Source organism: Pangasianodon hypophthalmus, chromosome 1 (genome assembly GCF_027358585.1).
Source record: "Pangasianodon hypophthalmus isolate fPanHyp1 chromosome 1, fPanHyp1.pri, whole genome shotgun sequence".
NCBI classification, from domain to species: Eukaryota; Metazoa; Chordata; class Actinopteri; order Siluriformes; family Pangasiidae; genus Pangasianodon; species Pangasianodon hypophthalmus.
In genome coordinates, this window is record NC_069710.1 from 9505817 (window position 1) to 9531118 (window position 25302).

At 38.0% G+C, this 25302-nt stretch overlaps 1 protein-coding gene across 1 annotated transcript; it reads left to right on the forward strand.

Moving 5' to 3' along the window:
- Nucleotides 1-13608: 13608 nt before the first annotated feature.
- On the forward strand, nt 13609-18204 carry cavin4b (caveolae associated protein 4b). Its single transcript, XM_026947153.3, has 2 exons — nt 13609-14270; nt 17170-18204. The coding sequence occupies exons 1-2, from the start codon at nt 13905-13907 to the stop codon at nt 17755-17757; spliced, it is 954 nt and encodes a 317-aa protein (XP_026802954.1). The 5' UTR covers nt 13609-13904; the 3' UTR covers nt 17758-18204.
- The last annotated feature ends 7098 nt before the right edge of the window (nt 18205-25302 follow it).

The following is a 25302-nucleotide window of genomic DNA, read 5'->3' on the forward strand; positions in this document are numbered from 1 at the left end:
TTCTTTGCTTCATAGCACACAAAGTTACAGAAATACTCAAAGGGAGGAAAGTGGCCGTGATTTTTTTCTTTGTAAAATGACCCAGAAGTCACCCACTTGTCCTGAAGCCCATATGGAAGCTTATCTACAATTGGTGCGATTCCACGTGAAGTGTCAAGGTATGACAGACCTGTGAGATAACCATCTTCTTTAGCACCTTGGATTTCCATAAGCAGATCCCCAAGTTCACGTAATTTGGTGTAGTCTTTAGCTGAAATCCTAGGAAAACTGTCCAATCGCTGAAACAGTGACCTTTCAATGATTTCCGGTGTGGCATAACACTCACGTAGTCTTTCCCATGCTTTGTGTTAAGCAAGGTTGGGGTTGCTGACATGCACTGAGCGGATGAGCTTCACCATTTTGCCAGATTCCTTTCCCAGCCATTTAGTCATGAGAACCAATTCTTGGGTTGCTGTGAGGTGAACTTCACGAGCTGCACTGGTGAATGAGGAATACCAGGACCGATAATTCTCAGGCTTATCATCAAATTGGTACAGTCCTGAACTAATGAGGTCTCGCCGTGCTAAATACTGTGCCAAAGGCTCTGCCTGAGGTGGCGTGCTAGCTGGAGGAATGTATCGAGCAACATAAGGTTTAGCATGTGCGTTCATGATGGGGCTGGTCCTCCCAACTTCAGACTTCATCACACCTGTAGACAGATCAGATAGGTTTGTTGCAGGTAAGTGCATACTATCAGCTTTCTCAGACTTCGGCTTGTTGTTGATAGACTGTGTATGTGAAGTGTCTTTCGCAGGTGCACTCCATGTTATGAAGCTGTTATGTGAGTCAGCATGAAATGGAGGAGCAACAGGTAAGGCTGATAAGAGTGGAGAGGGAGAATGCCTCTGTAGGTTGATTTGAGAATTGACATATTCACTGGTACGGTCAATTTTAACTTTCTCTGATTCAGATCCTCCTCTTTCAACTGCAGCATGCATTGCTAATTCAGCATCTTCCAGCACTTGTGCCTCCACAGCGGCTGCATCAGCTTCTCGTTGAAGTGTTAACACTTCCAACTCAGTGTCTATTCTTACTGTTTCCAGCTGATTTTGAGCTTCTCTTGTGGCCTTTTCCATTTTCAGTTTAGCCTCTTGGCTGGCATAGGATGCTCTCACTTTGGCGGCTTCAGCTCTGGCCCGGGCATGGGCTGCACTCGCCGATGATGCGGATGACTTGCCGCTTCTTGCGCTGCACACTTAAGACTTACTGCTTGTGGCCATCTTAACCACTTTAACATCAAATGGTGCCTTCTCACTGTAGTGTTCTCATGCAGTGTGTTGCAACTCTGACTAAACACCAAGTTAAACCGTAGCCAATGAAAACAGAGTCGTAGTAAGGTTGCTCATTTACTGTCACTCTTCCTCATTAACATTTGCGTTGAAAACTGTAATAAAACAATACAGCAATATTCAGTGTCCATGTTTTGACTAACATTGCATTATAAATGACTGCAACATAAACATAAACTACTGTTGTCCCTGTAGTAGAGATTACAATGGCTATTAGCATCACTGAAAGCTTGTACACAATGGTAAACAACCGTTTTTAGCAACTTATCAAACATCATATTTTTAACAAAATCATTACTAATATATGATCTTTAACATGTCTAATGTCATAGAAATGAACTTACGGCATTGCCTCTACGATGCTTTTTAGTGGATGCAATGGATTATCAGAGAGAGCACACTATGTCTGTCTCATTGTTTTCATGCAGAACCTGGAGCACTAACAGGAAGTGACCTCATCACATGAAATAAATAATATAAATTTTTACAAACGAGGTAGATAAAGGAAAAGTAATTATGAACTTCACATTTTTACTTGAGAATATTTACCAAAAAATATTTAAAGCAGATATTTGAAAGTTAAATTCCTTAAAGGGCAATACAGTATGCAATTTCAGACACTGCCTATACCTATCCTAGTGGACACACCAATTACTGCAGTTAAATTCAGCTTAAAGGGCAATACAATACTGCCGAGGGTTAGGGTTAGTACAGTGATAATTCAACTGTTAAGAAAGCCTAGTGAGTGGTAGATCAGGTTATATTAGCTGGACAGTGTTTGCTGTTTATTTAACTAACGAGATAATTGGCTAACTACAAAAACGCACAGCACTTAGATTCTCCGTCCAAATATTCCATCGTGTGTGCATTTAGGAAACATTTTCACACATCAGTGGACGGCGCTACAGTTGCTCATAGGGGTAATAGAGTCAAACAGGCTTTCTGTCATTTAAAAGTCAGTGGCTCCTATATGCTGCTCTCAGGGCAGAAGTGTACTGAATAGGTTCATATTAGTTTATTATTATTATTATTAGTGTACCATATAGGTTCATATTAGTGTGTTATTATTAGTGTACCGGATAGGTTCATATTCAGATTTTAAATAATTTAAAAAGAGACAAAATTCATATTGACCCATTTGAATGACTTGGAACACCAGAAATTTGGCAGAGAATGGGTAGGCCAACTTTATTATTCATCCTATTCAACTAAAAAGCGTGGGGTAATAATCCTGTTGCATATAAAATTACCATTTCAACTACAGACAAGATAGACAAGATATTGCTATCACAACCTCTCCACCATACAGCAAACCCTTTATTATAACCACTCTATCAAAGTAACTTGTCTGTAGTTGAAATGCTAAATTTCTAATATATATGCTCCATATGTAATGTACATTATAATGATTACTTTGTGCAGATTTTCAACCAAATAACACACTTAGATTGTAACAATTTACTTTAATTGCTACCTTAATCCAGTTATGGATAAATTACCAGCAGTTGATATAGCTCCAAAAATTGTTAACATTATCAACACCTCGCTCTTACCCACATCAGAATAGATTACATATTCTTCTCAAATCACATGATTAGTCTGGCTGAAAAATCTGAAATAGACGCTGTAACTTTAACACATCACGCACCTGCCAACCTGACCCATTTACCCATTCTTGATATGGAAGTTTAATACCATCCATCTCTTAGATGAGAAGTTACTTTTAAATACTTTTAAATAAAATTAAATACTTATATGAACAGTCAGACATATACTTCCAATGCAATGATATAAGCATATGGGAAGAATGGTATGGTAATGGTAAGCTTATAAGGCCTACCTTAGAGGAATGATAATAGCATACACTAGCAAAAAGAAAAAGGATTTATTATACTAGAAAAGAAGATTTCCCAGCTAGAAAAACAATTTTATTCCTTAAAATCAGACCAGTTCGTGTTGAAATTAAATCTCTAAGGACACAGTGAAACAAATTATTAAGGATAGCTTTTGCTATCCTTTAACCATTTGCAAGACAAAGATTCCAGAATCTTAGAAAATCGAAGAATAAATGAGAGATTTCGAGAATTTTATGAAGAATTATATAGTTCAAATGACGACACACAAAGTATTCTGGAAAATACATTCTTTAGATCCTTTAAAATACATTCTCTTCCCATTCCTAGAATAAGTACTAAACATCAGGAAACTTTGGACACCCCCATTTCTCTGCTGGAGTTGAAAGGCACTATAAGCTCCCTACAGTCAGGAAAATTCCCTGGGCCTAGTAGAATTTCAAGTGTTGAAACAAGTGTCAAAACTTCCTAATCAAATCAACATAGCTAACATTACTGTAACACACAAAAAAAGAAAAGATCCTGAGGAATGCGTTTCATACAGGCCAATTAGATTGGTAAATGTCGATCTAAAGGTCCTGGCCAAAATTCTAGCTAGACCCCTTGAGAGTGTAATACACTCGAGAGTGTAATATTATACACCTGTACCAGACAGGATTTATAAAAATGGATGCTGAAAAAGCATTCAATAGGGAGGAGTGGAGCTGTATGTTTGATATCATGACCAGATTTGGGATTGGTGAAAATTTCATAAAATGGGTCAGATTACTTTATACCTCACCTACAACCACCATATTAACTAATGGCATTCTCTCTGAGGTGTTCATGCTGCACAGAGAAACATATCAGGGGTGTGTTCATCAGGGCACATTAGGGCTGTCGCCCTTATTATTCACCCTTAGCAATTTATATCAGGCATAACCCAAAAATTTGTGGTGTTTGCATTAGTAAACAGCATAAAAATAATGCTTTATGCTGATAACATTCTATTACCTATAACAGATGCAAAAGCTTCTTTACCTGCGCTAACTGACTGTATTAAGCAATTTGGAGCTATGTCTAGTTATAAACTTAAATTTCCATAAATCAGAAATGATGCCATTGGGAACAGAAAACAGGTCTGAACCTAATTTATAAAGACATTTAAGTGGTTGCCCAAAGGACGCATTTGCGTTACACCTAAACTACTATATGATGCTGATATTTAACCATCAATATCTCGCACTTCCAAATATTAAATATTATGTTATATTGAATATAAATGTTATTATATTATTAAATATTATAGCAGGCCAGGATCCTTCTAAACTGGGTTTATAAACCGAAAGATACTCTATGGATACCTGTACTATTGAACAACAATTTTGTAAACCGATTTCCATTATACACATACTAGATAATTCTCTAAGTAATGTGAAAGGCAAAGTATCATATTCCTAAAAAAGACTTATTTAAATACTTGCACATAAGACACTTTGTTCAGGTGAGACATGGTAGTCACAGTTTGAAGAGTTCTGACTTCTTCTTAGACAAATTCTTTCTTAAGTACTCTGAAGTTAAACATTACATATCCAGAATTTACTCCATGATAAACCAAATATTTGTCTGTAACATATTCAAAGAACTGCAGTTTATATATCACCAAATAAATAAACAAATAAACAAACAAATAAATAAATAAGATAAACAGCTCTGTATCCCCACAGTATCCCAAATGCCATAAAAGTCCTGGCACATTTTTTCACTACCTTTGGGAATTTAATTCAATTTAATTTATTTGTATAGCGCTTTTAACAATGGACATTGTCACAAAGCAGCTTTACAGAAATAAATGGATTCACAAAAATATATTGTAAATATGTGAATTTATCCCTGTGAATTTATCCCTAATGAGCAAGCCAGTGGCGACAGTGGCAATGAAAAACTCCCTGAGATGATATGAGGACGAAACCTTGAGAGGAACCAGGCTCAAAAGGGAACCCATCCTCATCTGGGTGCAACGGATAGTGCAATTATAAATAAATCCCTTCTATTATTGTGTACTATATGGACAAAGAGTGCAATTGTGCAACCAATAAATTCATCACAGTTTTTGCAAGAAGTCCAGCTGGTTAAAATCTATCCGCTGTCCACTGATGGAGTCCGGGGTACGAAGGTGCTCGTGGCAACCGCAGCCCCAAAGCCACTACAGCAATCGCAGTCCCAAGCCATTACAGTACAGCTCCCCATATGTGATCCCCAAACCATCTCCACAGCCCCTAGATGGCACTATCCCCAGCAAACCAATTGGTTCTTCAGGCCATCCATATGGGGCCACCCCCAGCAGCAGAGAGCGAACTCAACCGATGAGAACTCTAACCAGAAGTAGGGCATCAGGATGGGTCAGTCAGACTCCGGCAAGACTAGCTATGACAGCATAACTAAAAGGGAGAGCCAGAAGCTAACACAGACATGAGGGCACCCTGGGACATAAAGCAGCCAGTCATTCCACCGTCGACAAACCTGAGTGAACGCGTGAGAGTGAGATTATATTTAATCCGAATGTTAGTATTAAATCAAGAGAGTGACCACCACTATGAGTGGGTCCTAATACATTCTGATTAACCCCTACTGAATCAAGAATGGACACAACTGCTGTTCTTAGAGGGTCATCTGGATTATCAAAATGAATAATAAAGTCTCCAACAATTAATGCTTTGTTTAAAGAAACAATCAGGTTAGAGATGAAATCCGCAAATTCACATAGGAATTACGAATATGGCCCTGGGGGTCTGTAAATAATAATTAGTGGAATCACCTGGGTAGACTTATTTTTAGTGGCTATGTACTGTATGTTATGTTAGTATAAAGAACTTCAAATGCGTTGAATTTATGACTACGTTTTTGTGTGATGCCTAGATTATCATTATAGATGACTGCGACGCCTCCTCCTTTGCCAGTTAGACGGGGCTGATGTATGTAACTGTACTCGGGAGAACTAGCTTCATTTAATGCTACAAACTCGTTTGGTTTAATCCACTTTTCTGTTAAACACAGTACATCAAACTCCTGATCAGTAATGGTTTCATTAACAATAACAGTTTTAGACGTAAGAGATCTAATATTCAACAGTCCTAGCTTCAGATCAAAGGTGCTGACTATGCATTCGGTTTGATTTAATTTTATGATAATTAGGTTACTAAAACAAACTGTCTGAGTATGTCTATAATTTTGTTTAGCTCGGGGAACAGACACAGTCTCAATACGGTGGAACCTAAGTGACGACGGTCGGTTTAGCCTGCTTGTCTGCTCCCTGGCCTTGGCCCTGGATTGTCACCGATTAACTAGGCCTGTTCTGAGACTACGTGCTATGCTACAAGAAATGAGAGCAGCACCTTCCCGAGTGGGCCAGCCTTGCCCTCAAAGATAGTCCAATTATCTATAAAGCCCACATTGTTTTCGGAGCACCACCTGGACATCCAGCAGTTCAGCGACCATAACCTGCTGTAAGCTACATCGCCACGCCGCATTGGGATGGGGCCAGAGCAAACTACTGCATCGGACATCGCCTTCGCTAATTTGCACACCTCTACCATGTTACTCTTAGTAACCTCAGACTGACGAAGGCGTATATCATTAGCTCCTACATGAATAACTATCTTTGAGAACCTGTGCTTGCCTAAGACCCTAAGATTACCTGCTATGTCCGGCGCCCTGGCTCCCGGTATACACCTAACTAAAGCTGCTGGTGCCCCTAAAGGCCTAGCTAATTTCACATGCCTTAAGATAGAGTCTCCTATAACCAGAGCTCTTTCAGGTTTCTCAGTGGGTGCTTCACTGAGGAGAGCAAACCTGTTGGACATGTGAAGCGGAGAGGAGTGGTGCTCCCGTCGGCGAGCCTTAGCGTTAGCTTTGGCTTTGCGATTATGCCGCCGAGTCGTCACCCATTCGCCCCGCTGTGAAGGCTCTAATGCCGGAGTTGGGGGGTTACTAACTCCACCTAAGGCATCCAGACTTTCCCCTACAGAAACTACGCTGCTCTCACTCTCACTAACCCTCTCTAGTGTCTGGATGCGCACCTCAAATGCTGCAATCTTCTCCGTCAGAAAGCTAATTAACATGCATTTATCACAAATAAAACTATTACTAACAACGGAGGAAGAGTGACTAAACATACTGCACTCAACACACTGAACAAGCTACATGTTAGACATGCTGTTTAACGCACCTTAGTCGAAGATTCGTTGATATTATTTTAGACGGCGTGGATCCGGTGTGGATGGCCTCCGCTCGCTGTCTTGACAAAATACAATAGCGCTCTTCGAGAGAAAAAAAAAGAAAAATACAGCAGAAGAGAACGTAAAAAATACAACAGATGAAAACGATAGCGCAAAATTATTGATTTAAAAAAGAAAGAAACAGTATAGTTAAGACGCCGACTCAGGCAAGAAACTCCCGGCAAAACAATTGGAAAACAGGAAGTGACGCTACAGAAAGCTTATTCATTGCAGATTTTTGGAACAACATTTGTGAAAATTATCTATTATATGCAAGCAGAAGGTCATTGCCTCCCCCTTCGCTGTTGGAATTTTCAGATGTCATTAAAACCTTACTTGTTTGGGTAGAAAGGCTGAACCAACTGAACCAGACTTTAATTGAGGATTGGCTGATTTTGATTAAAGAAGTGATACCTCTGGAAAGGCTGGGATATCAGGAACACCAAAGGGTCCAGAAGACCACATAAAACAACAATGGTGGATGAAAATATCTCTTTCCCTGGTGAAGAAAAACCCCTTCACAGCAGTTGGAACTCCAGAAGGATCTGTGTCAAAGTCATTGCTCAAGAGAAGACTGTACCAGAGTAAATACAGAGGGTTTACCACAAGATGTAAATCACTGGTAAGCTTCAAAGACAGGAAGACCAGAGTTTCCCCAAAAAAAGGCCTGTTTAATTCTGGAACAACATCTTATAGACACATGAGACAAAGATCAACTTCTACCAGAATGATGGAAAGAGAAGAGTATGAAGAAAGGAAGGAACTGCTCATGATCTGAAGCGTACTACCTCAACTTATGGTGTGGATACGTATGGATGCCAGTGGAACTAGTTCCTTTGTATTTATTGAAGATGTGACTGCTGACAAAAGCAGCAGCACAGAATGAATAATGAAGTGTATAGGGCTATTTATCTGCTCAGATTTAGCCACATGCTTCAAAATCCATTGGACGGCACTTCACAGTCCAGATGGACAATGGACCCGAAGCATACTTTGAAAGCAACTTCAGGCTGTTTAGGCCTGCAATGGCCATGTTAGTCACCAGACTGCATTTCAATTGCTGAAGGCAAAACACCCCAAGAACTGAATGGCAGAGAATCACCAGGGTGAAGGAAGGATGATGAATTGGTGTAACCCAAACGGAGTGGAAAAGGCTGTTTTTTGGAGTCAAGGGAATCTGCCAGTACCCCGTGGTTAAATCCAGTGTCTAATAAAAGCGGGCCTTGCCTAACCGATCGAGCAGTTCATCAATGCATGGCATTGCATGGTATGCATTAAATTTAGACACGCGTTGACTTTTCTAAATTCCATACAAAAACAGACTGACTCATCTGTCCTTGGGCACTTTGAAGTGGTATAATTGATGTGCATCACCTCTATCTGTACGCCTGACCTCATAGTCAACTTCTCCGACTTGTCTTGTGACCTTAAAGGGTCCTTGTCACTTTGCAAGTGATTTAGAGCTCTATATGGGTAGAAAAACAATCTTATTTCCCAGCACAAACACCCCTATCATACAGTTGGATACCCCTATCATACAGTTGGGACTGTCATTCTTGGGCCTGATGCAAATTCTCCTGTGTTAGGTGACTTAAGGTGTAGAGTTTTGCTTTCTGGTCCAGAATGTACTGAATTTCATTTTTGCTGTTAGAAGGTCCCTCCTCAAATGCCTGGCCAATAGAAACTGGCCATGAGGCTGTTTAGTGTTTTATCCTTCCCCAAATACCCAGCCATGGGATTAGGAAGACCCGCATGGAAGAGTAGATCCCTATGACTCTTAGGCACCAACAATTGGGTCGTCTCCTCCTTGGTTTGTGTGTCCTGCGTGACTCGATACCAGTTTCCTTAATAATTGAAAAGTAGAGGTGGGATTAGGCTGGATTCGCTGACTATCAATTACTCTCACTTGGTCGGAGCCATGGCTCAGGGTCTCGTTGCACGACTGCTCCAAGGGGAAATCGCTGAGGGGAATCCTGAGGGGAAGGAGCAAAGGGAGAAAGGGTGGAGCCCTCCCCACCCTCTGTGTCCCCCTGACGCGGAGCTGACGTCTATATATTTATAAATGTAGCAATTACTGAGGCACCATGCCACGTTTCAGAGGAAATTATCGCATTATAGAATAAGCTCTGCATGTTATGCTTAGCATGTAGTATGCTTAGCATGTGCTAACAACCCACATTATCACGGTTTCATGTTATTTTTCAGGTGATTGTAATACTGAAGTATACTTCAATATTAGACTCAATACACTATACACTTTGGCACTCAATACACTATAGCATGGCTAACAACCCACATTATCACAGTTTCATGTCATGCAAAACACTGACACAATGACTTTAATCTGGAGCGGACTAAATGTAGATACCAGCTCACACTTAGCACACAATTCATTTGTTGCCACTCTACAACTATAGCTATTTAAGGCCATCTAATACTGTCTAGAAAGTCTCACATTTCAATAGATGTTTTCTCACTTTTTTTGTTATTTCAGTGTCAGCTTAGGGTTACTTCTAGGCAACTGCCCAGAGGTTTCTAGTTGCAACCTTCCCATATATGTTTATAGCCCATCATGAAGTGTTCGCATGCTGTCAAGTTTGAATGGACCTGTAGGACGACAATCTATCAGGAATTTAAGGAGGAATTGTGGACTGATGGACTGTGGACAAACATTAAACACCCTGGACTCCTGCTCAATCTTGTGCCCACTATGGCTTGCATTTCAAGATGGTGCTCTGAGCAAACAGGATTATTTATAATAATTCTGTATTTACCAAGATTTCATCACCTCCTTTTTTTTTGCTTTAAATGAGTGCTGTCAAATTTTAAAATCATATATTTTTTAATCACATTAACTCACAAATATTGATAATGTATATGTTACTAAAGTAGACACAGATACTAGGAAAATGTGTTTTAAAAAATCGTGTTTTAAAATCATCACTACTCAGAACTAAAGGTACTCGCTATGAAGGTTTTCTGTTTGAATACCAGATGGCTGGTGATGAAGTCAACCTGTATAGTTGTAGATGGGTAGTCCAGCAGTGGAAATGTGTCTAATGTTATTTATTGCATTTATTGTTATTTACTGAACAGTATTAGCATATTATGTCAGAACAATGAACAATGCTTTGCCAGTGTTTTGTACCATTGGAAATACCTCTGTGAAGCACTGTTTAAAAATCAGTTACGTTATTGTGCTGAAAAGTTGCAGTATTTATGTATGTATTTATTGGCCAATATCATTTGGCCTATAATACCTCAAAATAACATTCTTTTATTTAAAAAAATTTTAACAACTGAAAGGGGAATAAATCTGCATAGTCTCCAGTTGACAAGGAACCAGTTGTTTTCCCACAATTTGACAAGTGTACTGTGTGTAATAGAGGTTTAGAATAGGTCCTCTTAAGGTTAAGAATAGTCTGCAGTTGGTAATGTAATTATAGACATTTGGACAGTCCCTTTGCATGAGACAAGGTTACAATTCCTTCCCATGGGCAAGAATATCTTCACTTAGTTGCTATGAGATCATAATCCACAGTAACCATTGAGTTTGTTTCTAAACCTTTTTTGGCCTTTTTGTATGGAGTAGAAATTCTAAAATTAATCATTTCAAATGCTTGAGATTTCAGTAGGATTAATGCTATGCTTTATTAGTAATGATATTTTCATACTGCAGTGTTTCCAAAGTCAACTTTCATATTTGACAGAACTAAAGTTCATGCAAACATACAACTTGTTTTAGTGTTAAGTCACATTAACACTTTAACACTGTAGCACATTAAATGTTAACCCTTGGTTGATGGATGGTTGATGGACATTTGGTCTATCAAAACACAGAATTCTGAATGACAAAAACCAAAGAGGAAAATCCAACTAACAAATTGTGTGAGAAGATGAGAAAACCTAAATTGCTTTGTGAGAGAACAATTGTAACATCATGAAAATATGCTAATAAAACAATCAAAGTCTTTGTACTTGACTGAGTATAAAAGGAACTAGCTGAGATTTTTGGCCAAGACCTGTTAGTCAAAGCTGAAGACAGCCATTCACAAATAGACATCCAAGACATACAGTATGGTGAATGCCGGATAGCACCTTATAATACTACAGTCATGCAGTGTCAACCTGTCTTAGGCACGCTAATTTTTTTATTACAAATTTTTGACTCAATGACTTCCGCATTATTGAGTCAGTAAAAAAAAAAACTTTTCCAAACATCACTTTTCCAAAAAAAATTAAATGTTACAGAAAAATGTTTGAATGTTTGAAACATGAAAGCAACATAACTTACACAACTTAATAAGTAATATACAACTTTTCAGACAAAAAAAAAAAAACACATAATGAAGGCTTTTACCCACAAAAACAGAGGCAAATGTGACAGTCAGATTTTCTAGAAGAACTGTGGCAGATTCTCCAGGATGCTTAGAAAAACTTACCAGCCAATTTCTTTAAAAAACTGCACAAAGTACAGCTGAGTGGTCACAATTTTATAACAGTTGTCACACTGTTTATGAAAACACCAGAGGCACTAACTCAAAAAGGTAATAGCTATTTTGTGTGACTTCATGTTCTCCAGCAGGAATCACGCACCAGAACTGCTTTTATGGCTGGTCTAAAACAAGCCCCTGATTAAGATAAGCATACTGGCTGGGTGCACCATCTCCCCACTGGCGTTCACCATGGCAATGGAATTAATAAGCCATGTGGTTTAACAACATACCCTGGTATATAAATTGATATAAGGTTAGAGGCTCGGACTTGTAACCCAAAGGTGAACCTGAAGGTTGTGGGTTCAAGTCTCAGGTCCGGCAGGATTGTAGGTGGGGGGAGTGAATGACCAGCGCTCTCTCTCACCCTCAATACCACGACTGAGGTGAGACCCTTGAGCAAGGCACCGAACCCCCAACTGCTCCCCGGGCACCGCAGCAAAAAAAAAAACGGCTGCCCACTGCTCTGTGTGTGTGTTCACTACTGTGTGTGTGCACTTGGATGGGTTAAATGCAGAGCACAAATTCCCAGTATGGGTCACCATACTTGGCCACAAGTCACTTCACTTCATATAGGTAAAAAGATATTAAATGTCATTCACCATACTGTGTATATATATATATATATATATATATATATATATATATATATATATATATATATATATATATACACACACACACACACATATATATATATATGGCATGCCTCCACCCTGCGTGTGCAAAGTTTGCTAAGTGCTCCCTTTGCTGGAAGGAAGTCTTCTGGGAAGTCTTCTGGGAAGGCCTTCCACTAGATTTTGGAATGTGGCTATGGGGATTTGCCCATTTAGCCACAAGAGCATTAGTCAGGTCAGACACTGATGTTGGTCAAGGAGGCCTGGGGCACGTTCAGCTGGGTTCATCCCAAAGGGGGCTTGAGTTGACCTCACTTTGTGCACAGGGGCACTATCATACTGGAAAAAATTTTTTTTAGTTCTAGTGAAGGGAAGTTTTAATAGGCATACGAAGTCATCCTATATAATTGTGTGCTTCCAAATTTGTGGGAACAGTTTGGGGAAGGCCTACACATGGGTGTAATGTTCAGGGGTCTACAAATATTTGGCCATATAATGTATGTTATACATAGTATATTATTAATCTGAGATTATATATTTACTAAGCATACAGTATGTGTACATATGTGTTTCTACTTAAACACTAGATTCACACTATATTGTGTGAGGCAATCCACCTTCCCCCACAAACAAACACATTCAAGGCCACCCACCACTTTCAAATCTGGCTCCATTTGATTAAGTTGTATTTGGTTTTGAATATGAAAAAAAAAACAATATTTTCTTATGTGTTGAAAAATCCTGTGTGACTCTGAAATCCAGTGTGACTTACCCACTGATGGGGCAAATTGTCTCAAGTACATATCCTCTACTTAACTGTCTATAACTCTGTACTGAAATAACATATGAAGAAATAATAAATAGAAAACTATGTGCCTGAGACTTTCTTTCATTTGGTGTCACATTTATTCCATTGTACTGTATCAGGCCCAAGAAACACTGAAAAGAGTGCCAACATGTCGCACTCTCCCCTACACATCTTTAAATGTCAGAGTGTCACCTTACCAGTTATATATAACTGAATTCTTGTGGCATTGGTTTTAATGCCCTCCCTGCCTGTCACAGTTCAGGCTCAGTTGCTGTCTGTCTCTCTTTCGGGCTTAGAGTGGCCTGCTATCTGGCCTTTGAGCCCCTTGGATTTCTGTGGGGTGGGGCTTTCATGATTTTCTTCCCAATAGCCCAGTGAAGCTGTTGTTGGAGGAGAGTGTCTCACCCTAGAGTGTCTTCTAGGTTAGTTAAAGCTAATGATACACTGTCTTACCTTGAGCCCAGCATCAACCTTTCTACCTGAAGACCCTTAATTTTGGTCTCTACTCTTCAAGGTAGGAACTCAGACTAGAATTTGGTAAAGGTAGGCATGGCAGAAAAACTGGGACTTGTGGCTGCTACAGATGAGCCCAGTGCCTTGAATATACTCTCTCTCCTGGAACGTGTGGCTGGGATCATTGACAATGTGCAGGCATGCCAGCAGCGCATGGAAGAGAGACAGCTGGAGTTGGAGAACAATGTGAAGACCATCCAGGAAGATGTAGTAAAGCTGACCAAGGAGCACACCACTACCAGTGGTACTGTGGAAAAGCTACTGGAGAAAACACGAAAAGTTAGCTGCCACATTAAGGATGTGCGGGTCCGTGTAGAAAAGCAAAATATACGTGTCAAGAAGGTAGAGGAAACACAGGCTGAGCTGCTAAACAAAAACAAATTCCGAGTGGTAATATACCAGGTAAGGCTTGTGAATTCTGGCTAAGGGCCATCTTTAACTTATTTATACAACAGGGATTCCCAAAAAGAGACATTGCAACTGAGCAAGAACTTTAACTAGAAAAGTAACATGGTGTATAAGGTTCTTTCTTACATTGCAGCTGAAAAAATTTAACAAATGGCAGATAGATTTAAGGGTAATTGCTATTGGCAATGGTTATTCTGTGCCATAACTTGGATATGTATCAATTGATTATGAACCAGAAGTTTGCTGACCAATAGTGATATAACTAATATTTAAGTGGGTGCAGTTAATTGGGCACCCACTTTAATTCATTACATTTTAGTTCATTTAGATGATTATAGACATTAAATAATATAAAAAATAATATATACTCAAAAATAAAATGTGACTCATTTAATGATCTTTTATTATAAAGACAGTATTTAAGTTGCTGAATTATTTGATAGTAAATTTTCCTTTTGTTGTCTGTGCAGCAATATACCATAAAAATTAAGGGATTATTTAAATACATACATTTCTGAATACAACATATGAGGTAACATATCAGGCTTACCTTCCTCACCCTAGTAACAAAGTGCAGTTTTTTTTCCTGTTAGTGTCATAATAATTACAGAATACTAGGCTTTAAGATTAATGACTGAATAAGAAACTGGTTAAGATGTTAAGTATTATTTAATTATTAATAAGTATTATTTAATTAATCCTGCCAAAATTAGCACCACTGCCCTATAATAATTTTGATATTTCTTTATTCAGAGGGCTACACCATAGTCATACTAGGTGTTATCTATGAGTAAGATAAAATCATATTTTAAGCTGAAGAAATACAAAGATATGAAATAATTTTACTTATACTGAATGAAATGAAGATAAGTTTTACTATAACAAGAGAGAAAAATACTAGATAATTATTTATGTAATAAAAAATAATACCCATAATAAAACATTAACATGTTTTAGTAAAACCTGCAAATTTTATGCAACTTGTTTTGTTGTGTGTATCTTAGTAAAGGCTGGCATTTAGCTGACATTTTAGCAAAACCCATAAACAAAATAATAAGGAGTACATATGTTCATAGCTGTTTCTGTATTATCTGTGTTTTTAGGCAGTGCTGCATGCAGGCAACAGCTGACATACTTGTACAGGGTTATTCTGAGAGGTCTGTGAAGACACATGTCCTAATATAGTGCTGTCAGCTGTGAGTCATTCTTGGTTGCTGCACTGAACCCATCTGCAATTACTGATCAGTGGTAGGCTAGCAATAGCCTAATATCAAGCACAATTCACAAGCTGACATTTTCAAATTTCAAACAACTTTGTTTAATGGCAAAGGACAGATGTTTGTCAATGATTCGAGCCTCTAAAAACTTCAAAAATTGGAATGTATTGGATGTATACTGGAGCACTACAGAAAATTCATCAGTTGGCTTATGGACTAAGACAAAATAACTGCTGCAGCAAGAAAAAAAATTACTTAGGCCATCACAAAAGGAGCTTTAATACACTGAAAACTATAAAGTAGTATAAAATAGTAAAATAGTAATATATGAACTATGACATGGCTCTATGATCAAATTAATTAATTAATTTTATTCAGCTTATATTTGGAAATAAGTTTTCTATTACTAGAATCTTTTTTTAATACTGGTGTGACAGTTCTTTCATTGAGTTCAGACCACCAAACTGTGTTAAATGTAATGTAAAGTTTGGCTTGGGTCACAAATCGCAAAGACATTCATAGGTCATTTTTATTCTGGTATTTTTTCTAATGCCTCTTTTGAGTGCCTCTCTTCCTTTTTTGAAACTTGTATCACTTTATAAAGGGAAGTACTTCGGGATCTTTTGCATGGGAGTTTTTCCATGGTCCCTTGTGTTTGTGTGGGTTTTCCTCTGTATTCTCCATTTTCTTCTCACTATCAAAAAAGAGGCAGGTGGATTGGCTAAGCTAAATTGCCTCTAGGTGTGAATGAGTCTGTGAATGGTGCCCTGCAATAGACTGGGCGTCCCATCCAGGGTGAATTCTCCTGTCTCATGACCAGTGTTGTCAGGATACGCTCCGGATTCACTGTGACCCTGACCAGAATAAAGCAGTTGCTAAAGATGTAATGTATGAATGAATGAATGAATGTGTCCTCCAACTCTAAGTTTAAACTATTACTTCATTTCATTAAAATAATAACAGAATGGAAGAAAAACAATTTCATTGCTTTTATTATTAATATTTATTACTCATATTTGTCTAATGGAACCCTGGTGGAACAGTGGGTAGGCGCTCTCACCACCGTGGCCTGGGTTTAATGATGGCCAGGGAACCAAAGCCAGCCACTGGGGTTTCACACAATAGTGCATTCCCAGTGCCGGTCCCAAGCCCGGATAAAATTGGGGAGGGGTGTGTCAGGAAGGGCATCGGGCATAAAAACTCTGCCAAATCAAATATGCGGCCCAATGATCTGCTGTAGTGCCCCTAATGGGAGCAGCTGAAAGAAGAAGAAGAACTCAAATGTGTCTAGTATGGTAAACAACAATAGAAATGGATTCAAAATGTAGTTGTCTAAAGTTTTTTTATATTTGGAAAAGGTAGATGGTAGATTAGTTATATAAAAACATTTACCTGACAAATTTTGCTTTGATTCACCTTATTTTCAGTATTTGTAGTATTATTTATTTTATTTTCAATATTATTTGTTTTCATCGTATTTGGAGATCAAGGTCTAAAACAACCATTTCAATAATAATAATAATAATAATAATAATAATAATAATAGTAATAATAATAATAATAATAATAATAATAATAATAGAAAATATAAATATTCATTTTTATTGAAATATGACTTTTTTTTTAATTAATGTGACATTAAGTTACACTAAAATAAATACACTATCTTTTCACAGGGTGATATTGAGGTCCCTGCTGTAGCAGGCCCAAAGGACACCCCAAAAGAAGCATCAGGTGGTGAGGCATCTGTGGATCCAGCTGTACCCGAGACCTTAATTCCTGACTCAGATGAGGAATACATGGTTGTTGAAGAGGCTGACTCCACAGCAGCCAAAATGAAGAAGACTGGCCTGAAGCGAATTGAGAGTCTGAAGAATACCTTTTCCCGTGAGAACATGACCAAGACCAAGGAGAATCTAGGAACCAAGGTTAATAAGTTGGGTGAGCGCATTGTGACAGCTGAGCGTCGTGAGAAGATTCGCCTGTCAGGTGAACGCCTGAAACAATCTGGAGAGCGCCTGAAGGAAACCATAACCAAGAATGTCCCAGCAAAGCTGAACCTGAAGAAGGAGAGAACTGTGGCTGAGGGTCAGGAGGGGGCCGAGGGTACCACAGAGGGTGTAGTGCCCATTCCACCACCCAAGGGGCGTAAACCCACTCCAGATGTGGCTTACACAGAGCCCACGCCAAAACAGGAAAAAGCAGAAGAGGGCAAAGCAGATGAGCCGGATGTGCCAATGTTTGATATGAAGGAGCTTTCATAAGCAGCAAGTCAGTGGACTCAAAGGAATATTTGCAGTTTTGGGTCTTGTTTGAGAAATTTACAGTTCCTGATGAGAAGGCTGATAATAGATACTTTTATCTGGTGGTAAAAACTCGGGCCAGTCACAGATCTAGCAGCCCTTGTGCCAAAATATGGCTGGATTGTAACGTAAAGGAATGAATAAGGGAAGTCACTTAGCATAAACATGGAAATTAGCTATTTTTACACATAGTATGGACTTGGACATATTACTTGGATTAATAAGAGTCACAGGAAATGAGCACAATGGGGGCGTTGGATTATCCCTAACCTACTCTAGTGTTAAAATATTCTAGATTTTGCATGCAACATTATGTATGTGTTATTTCCTGTGCTACTGCATTGTACTTATCTTTTACTAACCTTCATAATCTCGCCTAGCCATTTGAAATAAACAAAGTCAACTCAATCACGTGGTTTCTAAGAAGTCTTCTAAAAAATGACAACTGTACAGTGAGGTGTAATATTTTATTTTTGTAGTGTAATCCAGAGTATATGAATTTTAAACATGATATAAGTTAAGGGTTTTCAAAAAGATATATTGATAAAATAAAAATAATTGACAAAGTTTTGGTCAACAGCAGTTATAATAAGAGTAAATATACATAAATAAACCTACATTTCAGTGGGAAAAACATATATAACACGTTATACTGGGAAAACAGTTAGGCAACCATATACAGCACAGTCTATTGGATGTTACTTCAGAACATGTTTTTATGCATGTTAAAACTTTTCTACATTTCTACAAAAGTATCTGTTGGTAGCTGGGTGTAAAGTAAATAATAGAGTCAATTATAATACTTGGATCATTTTACAAATATCACCACAGAATCAATCCCATCACCACAGAATATCCAATATATGATTAACATAAATTAACAATAAAAATAATTTGAAACAAATAATATGCAGAAAACATTCAGGTCTTGCTGCTCCAATGCTAAAAGAAAAGAAAAGAAAACTTCATTACTTGCAGTCACAAAGTAAGGGCACACCCCTTAATGTCCAGTGATCTGGGTTCTGTATAGTCTGGAGAAACACCTTGAATATAAAGTTGAGTGTCAGTGTACCTGGTCTTCCTGTATACTGGACAGGATTATAGGCTGATGTCCTGATGTCACTTGATATCTGCTATATTGACACTGCTGACAGCATAGACATGCACCACTGGCATAGGGGTAAAGAGAACCTGCCATCCAATGGAAAAAAAAAGACAGTCTCATTCAAGAAAGAAACTAAAAGCTTTTACAAATACCTAAAACAATCACTATTTAACACAAATTTATCACTGCTTGCACAATATTTCAGCAGAAGATATACAGCTGCCATACATAAATTTGGTTCACCACTTTTAGAAGCAACTTACTGCTATATTTTTGGGCATTTGCACCATACATTTCTCTCTATATTTTATGAGGCATACCTTTGGAGAAGATTCTGTTACCTTGCTGCTCCGTTTGTCCCACCCTGCACAATCTAGAAAGAGTCCATAAATGTATACCCCTCCTACTTCTCCTGGAGGTGGTCCTGTCACATTCTCCCTCACCATTCTTGTTACATTATTGAGTAGCGCAACAGTGTCCAGGGCCCAACCTTTAGCCAGGTTTGTACATGTTGTCTCTTGACACATAGCTGTTAAGAAACCCTTATATAAAGTAAAGGAACTGAATCACTCAGTGATATGATAACTTGAAATTGATGATACAACCAACATGAAACCTAATATGTTCCATCAACTATGTTCATGGAAAAGCGTAGCTGAGGAAAAGCATGAAATCTTAATATAGTTTATGAAAATTCTTTTCCCTACTAAATGTCAGTATCCAGTTAAAATGATCAATAATCAATATCATTGATCTGGGGGATGATCAATAATTTTACTAAGCTCCAATTAAAGCAGAGCTAATTCTGTCCTCACCCAATGGAGGACAGCAAAACTATTCATTAACCTATTGGGACCTATAACGTCCCATATTCTGCAAATGTCTCCTCAGCTACATGTCAAAATACAAAACCACCTATTGGTCCTTTACTTCAGGGAAACTAATCCTTGGATATTGTACTGCTTGGAACATATTTATTAACTCAGTGCTAATTGCCAGGGTGGGGTGTTAGGCATGGTTTTTGGGAGGATTCAACTTAACCACCACCCAACCCCCCCAGACCCAGACACACACACTACTGTATTTACTATATTTAGCTCTTTTTAGGGGCAGGAACAGACCAGATATACCCCTGATTATTGAAAAAAAAAATCTTGAAAACAGATTGTGGGTTGTTATGGGTTAGGGTGGGTTAGGATTAGGTTTAGTATGCTATTTACATGGATAGCCTTGTAAAAGGCTACATAAGTCAGTGATACATCAGTGTGTGTGTGTGTGTGTGTGTGTGTGTGTGTGTGTGTGTGTGAGAGAGAGAAAAATGGCTGTTCTCAGGGCATGTTTGTGTATGTGTGTGGTCTGCACCTTGGTAATCTTAATCTTTCTGATACTCATGGGGACCAAATGAATACAAGGACTGCCAATGCATTTACATTATAATGACAGTTCAGTGACAGCGACTTGTGGTTTGAATGACAAGACTAATCAAGTCTAGTTTGTTGCTGTCGCTGTCAACTGTTTTTAATAGCCAGTGAGGCATACTGTAAACATTAACGTTGGCTAAGAGAACCAAGATGAACCAAAGTTCCAGTAACAATTTGAAAGCACAATTCATAATCACAAAGTGTATGGTTGAGTGCCTCTTCTAAAGCATCCATTTTTCATTTCATGATTCAGCAGGTAATTTATCACTGATACACTCTAGAAGACTAAATATGGCAAGTAGCAGTAGTCAAACATCTTTTTTTCCAATGCAAGGCAACATTTGCATATAGAATCACGGACATGCGTATCCAGACGGGACTAAAATTATCGGACCACCGCTGAGTTTGGCTACTGCACTCTTATGCAGGGTTGGGAGGTTTACTTTAAAAATGAATTCTGTTACAGTTACAAATTACTTCATAAAAAATATAATCAGTAACGTAATCCAAGTATCATAATATGAAAGTAATGTAATCTGATTACTTTTGGATTACTTCAAGGTCACATATGTAAATAAAATCAAGAGAAAAGCAATATGAACATCATCAACATCATCACAAAAGCATCTAAAACAACTTTAGAGTTTCAACTGAAGTTATGATGAAAATGAGAAGTAACAGTGGAAATGAGAAGTGACATATCTGCAAGGGCAGTGACCAATCGAAAATTTGAGGATCAAAAATATTATTAATTTTCATAATTTTGCTACATGATTCAAGCTTAATTATACAGTAAAAAATTGATTCAGAAAATCCAGTTCTCTGGACATTCTTTGTACATTTTGTACTTATACATTCAAATTTCATTAACTAATGTTAAGTACAATATATATATATATATATATATATATATATATATATATATATATATATATATGTTTACACACCCCTGTTAAAACGGCAGGTTTTGTGATGTAAAAAAATGAAACCACGATAAATCATGTCAGAACTTTTTCCACCCTCAATGTGAAATTACAATGTATGAAAATTAAGTGCAAAACAATCAGACATATTTTAGGGAAAAATAGGAAAAAATAAAAAAGTTACAATAAGCTGGTTGCATAAATGTGCACATTTTATAATTGGGGATGTAGCTATGTTCAGAATTAACCAATCACATTCAGATAACAATCATTCAGATTTTTCAAGAAAAAGTTTGATCTCTGTGACTTTGATCATGGCATGGATGTTGGTACCAGAAGGGTTGGTTTGAGTATTTCATAAACTGCTGATCTTCAGGGAAATTCACAAACAACAGTCTCTAGTGTTTACACAGAATGGTGCAAAAAACAAACAACATTGAGTTCTGTGGGTGGAAACACCTTTTTAATAAGAGAGGTCTAAGGAAAATGGCCAGACTGGTTGCCAGGAAGGATGTAGTAAATAATTACTTTTTACAACCATGGTGAGCAGAAAAGCATCTCAGCATGCACAAAACTTCGAACCTTGAGGTGGATAGGCTACAACAGCATAAGACCACATTGGGTTCTACTCCTGTCAGCCAAGAACAGGTATCTGAGGCTATCATGGACACAGGCTCACCCAATCTGGACAGTTGAAAATTAGTCCAGTTTTGGTGATTCTGTGCCCATGATAGCCTTGGATTCTTGTTCACGGTTGCAAAGAATGCTTATTTAAGTTACTATAGACCTCCTGTCAGCTCAGAGCAGTCTGGTCATTCTCCTCTGATCTCTCTCAGAGATAGGTGTATCAGCCTGTAGACCCTCCGCAGGATGTTTTTTTTTGTTTTTCTCACCATCCTGTGTAAACTCTAGAGAATGTTGTGTATTAAATTCCCAGGAGGTTTCCACAAAGGTTTCCACTGTGGCATACTGGTTATCTCTAGCTGTTCCTGAGTCATGCTGCTGTAGGTCCTCCTCAAACCAGCTTTCACACCTTCATGACAAAAGAATTAAAGAGCAGTAAAACCTTAAATACAATATATAATAAAATGGTGTATTTTTTCTAACGTACTTCTCTACAAAGTATTTCTTACTGTGTCTTGGGAATGTATTCAGAAATGGGTTATGCACATGAAAGGTGATTTTCTGGGTTGCCAATTCAGATTATGCAAATCATCTGCATTTTGTTTCCTGTCTCCGATGTTGCCAAAATTTTTCTTGAGTAGATAAATTTTGACTTATGATTTTGATAAATGTTGACAATGTAAGAGATTTGATCAAAAAGTTGTTCTCAAAATTATCTTTATAAAGTACTATTCAGAAGGGTAATGTGGGATAATGAGATAATGTAGGAGTATCTCTGAGATTTTAGTCCTTTCTACACAACCTCAGTAATTTTTATGGACTGCATGTGCACATGCATCTAGAAAGATTACACTGTATTTTATCTTAGATAAAATGATCAGAAGAAAGAACTCCAGGTAATATATATCCTATACAAATTGACATGTTGGAAAAGATTCCATTATATCCTGTGGGTTTTGCACTTTTTCTTTGGCATAACTCCAGGGAGCTAAATATTTTTTTGTCTCTCACAGAAACCAAAATAAAACCAAGTATTGGCTGCAGAGCAATAAAATGCAGATGGAATTTAAAAGGACTTGAAGCAACGTTTCCAGGAGATTCAGGTATGGTATTAGTTTTTAGCACAGGTACAGCCTACATATGTTATGGTCATGCGACCTGCTAATTGCGCAGCCATGCACTCTACAAGTGCTTATAATAAAAGTCAAAACAATCAGTTTGTATTAAAATGAGGTTGTACACATTTTTTTTTTAGTGTGACAACCATGCTTGACTCATGAAGACATCCTCACCCTCACGTCCCACTCTCATTATTTATAGCTAAAAAAAAGACTTTCTATTTGCTATTTTGAGTTTGAATAATAAGCAGACAGCACATTCATCTGCTACAATTAAAGCTCACTTGTGTTGGTCATATTTTTATTGATTTTTTATTCATGTCATGTCGACGCCCGAATTGGCGTCTAACTACACTCACCAGAATTCAGCATGGCTTACAAAAAAATGGGCTTAAGTCCAAGGTCATCCCCTAACTATTCCTGATTGATGGCTTTGGAGAGGTGTAGGCCCCAACCAGCATGTGTGAGCAGGGTATTGTTGCAGTGAAATGGACTTGGGGAAATGCATGGTCAAATACATACTCTGTTTAAAAGGATGATGCAGGCTTAATGTTAATTAGTAGTGCCATATTTTTGTATTTAACATTGACCTTAAATGACACTCAATTGTAATGAACAGCAGTTAAGATGGCATTCCAGGGCCCAGGTTATAACAGGGCCCTTTTCTAACTGCCAGGGTGGAGAAAGGTTTGCCTGTGATTGGATTTTAGTGAATGAACATAAACAAATGCCTGAAATCATCAGATAAGCTGCTAAGACAACTGCCAGATACCTCTCACAGGGCAGGGAAGGAGACCCCCATCACCCACATTGACATGAGGAAGGACTCCTCATTGGACCACAGGTTGACCCTAAACACCAAACTAATTTCTAAGGTTTAGGCCAGCACTGCTGTAAAAAAAATCCTTAGGACCTCTGGATGCAGCAGCAGGGGCTGAAATGAAGAAAGGTCACAAAGACCCATCCAAACCCATTCATACATATGTTTGGAATCCTTAAAATTGACATAAACTGTGACATATCCACGTCACATTCATGTAAAGAACAGTTTAGGTTGACAGAAAATGTTTGATGACACAACAGTTTATATTAGCTGACCTATTAACACAAATAAATGCATGGGTGAGAGTTCAACCATTTCTTATCACGTTTGGACTCTATGTGCTCTGCAGAAGGCCTATAATATTTTGAAAGAGGTTTGGAAAAGAAATAATGCAAACTTTAAAGACACTTCTCCAATTGTGTAATTTACACTATGCAAATGAGTTCCACACTAGGGTGGGCTACAGATGTGGCCTTTAAGAATACGCGTTTTTTCACGTGTTTTCACGCGATTCGTCACGCGTGATCAAGCGGCACCCTGCACGCTTCATAGAATTTAAATTCATTTGTTGTGCTTCACAGAAAATCCACCAGGTGGCGCACGGAGCAACATACTGTAGCTCAATACACAGTACACTTAAAAAAATGGAATATGTGGTCGGTTAGATTTAAGAAAAAATATTACGTTAGGTTTTCGTTGGTTATGCTAAACTTAATTTAAACAAATTTCTATTTACAAGACTGAATTAATATAGATAGTACATAGTACAGGTATAGTACTATAACCATAGTATTTAAATGAACATGAATAAAGCCATCTGGTACAATAGTGTAGTGGTAATGTGGCTGTTATACTACACTAGCCCTCTTCAGAGTTCAATCTTCAGCTCATGTGATTTAATTTTTTTTTTTCAGTGCACTGATGGAGACCTGAGTGCAAAATTGCTCACGGCAACCGCAGCTCCAAAGCCACCACAGCAATCGCAGTCCCAAGCCATCACAGTACAACTCCCCATGTGGCATTACCAGTGAGTAGTAAAAACTATTTATTTATTATTTTATTATTTGTTTATTATTCATTAGCAGTGCATATTTATTTATTAGTGTCTTTCAGTAGTTATGATATTTACTCTTGCATATCTAGTGTTAATAAAATTCATTTTATTACAACTGTGTCTTCCTTGTTTTCATGATCAGTGGCTCTACCAGTTATCCAGAATCTCATAAATCCTTCAGGTAAGTCAGTTGGCAAACTCCCTTCAATTTACTTTAATTCCAATTTATTTAACAATCATTTTGGATTGTTCTCATATTGTTAATGTGAAATTCCTTAACTGGTGCCCCGAGGTAAAAGGAGGGCTCATGTAACCGAAACTCACTACGTCATCAGTGCCTTGAGTAAAAATCACTATACCATAGTGTACAATACCCAAAACATTGTGACATATTGTAGTTACATCAAATTATCAGACAATTCTGCTGGACTTAATACT

What these genes read in the sequence shown, in the direction of transcription:
- cavin4b (XM_026947153.3), top strand. Translation starts at nt 13,905, where the DNA reads ATGGCAGAAAAACTGGGACTTGTGGCTGCTACAGATGAGCCCAGTGCC. An exon ending in TCCGAGTGGTAATATACCAG is followed by an intron (nt 14,271 to 17,169) that starts GTAAGGCTTGTG and finishes ATCTTTTCACAG; the next exon opens with GGTGATATTGAGGTCCCTGC.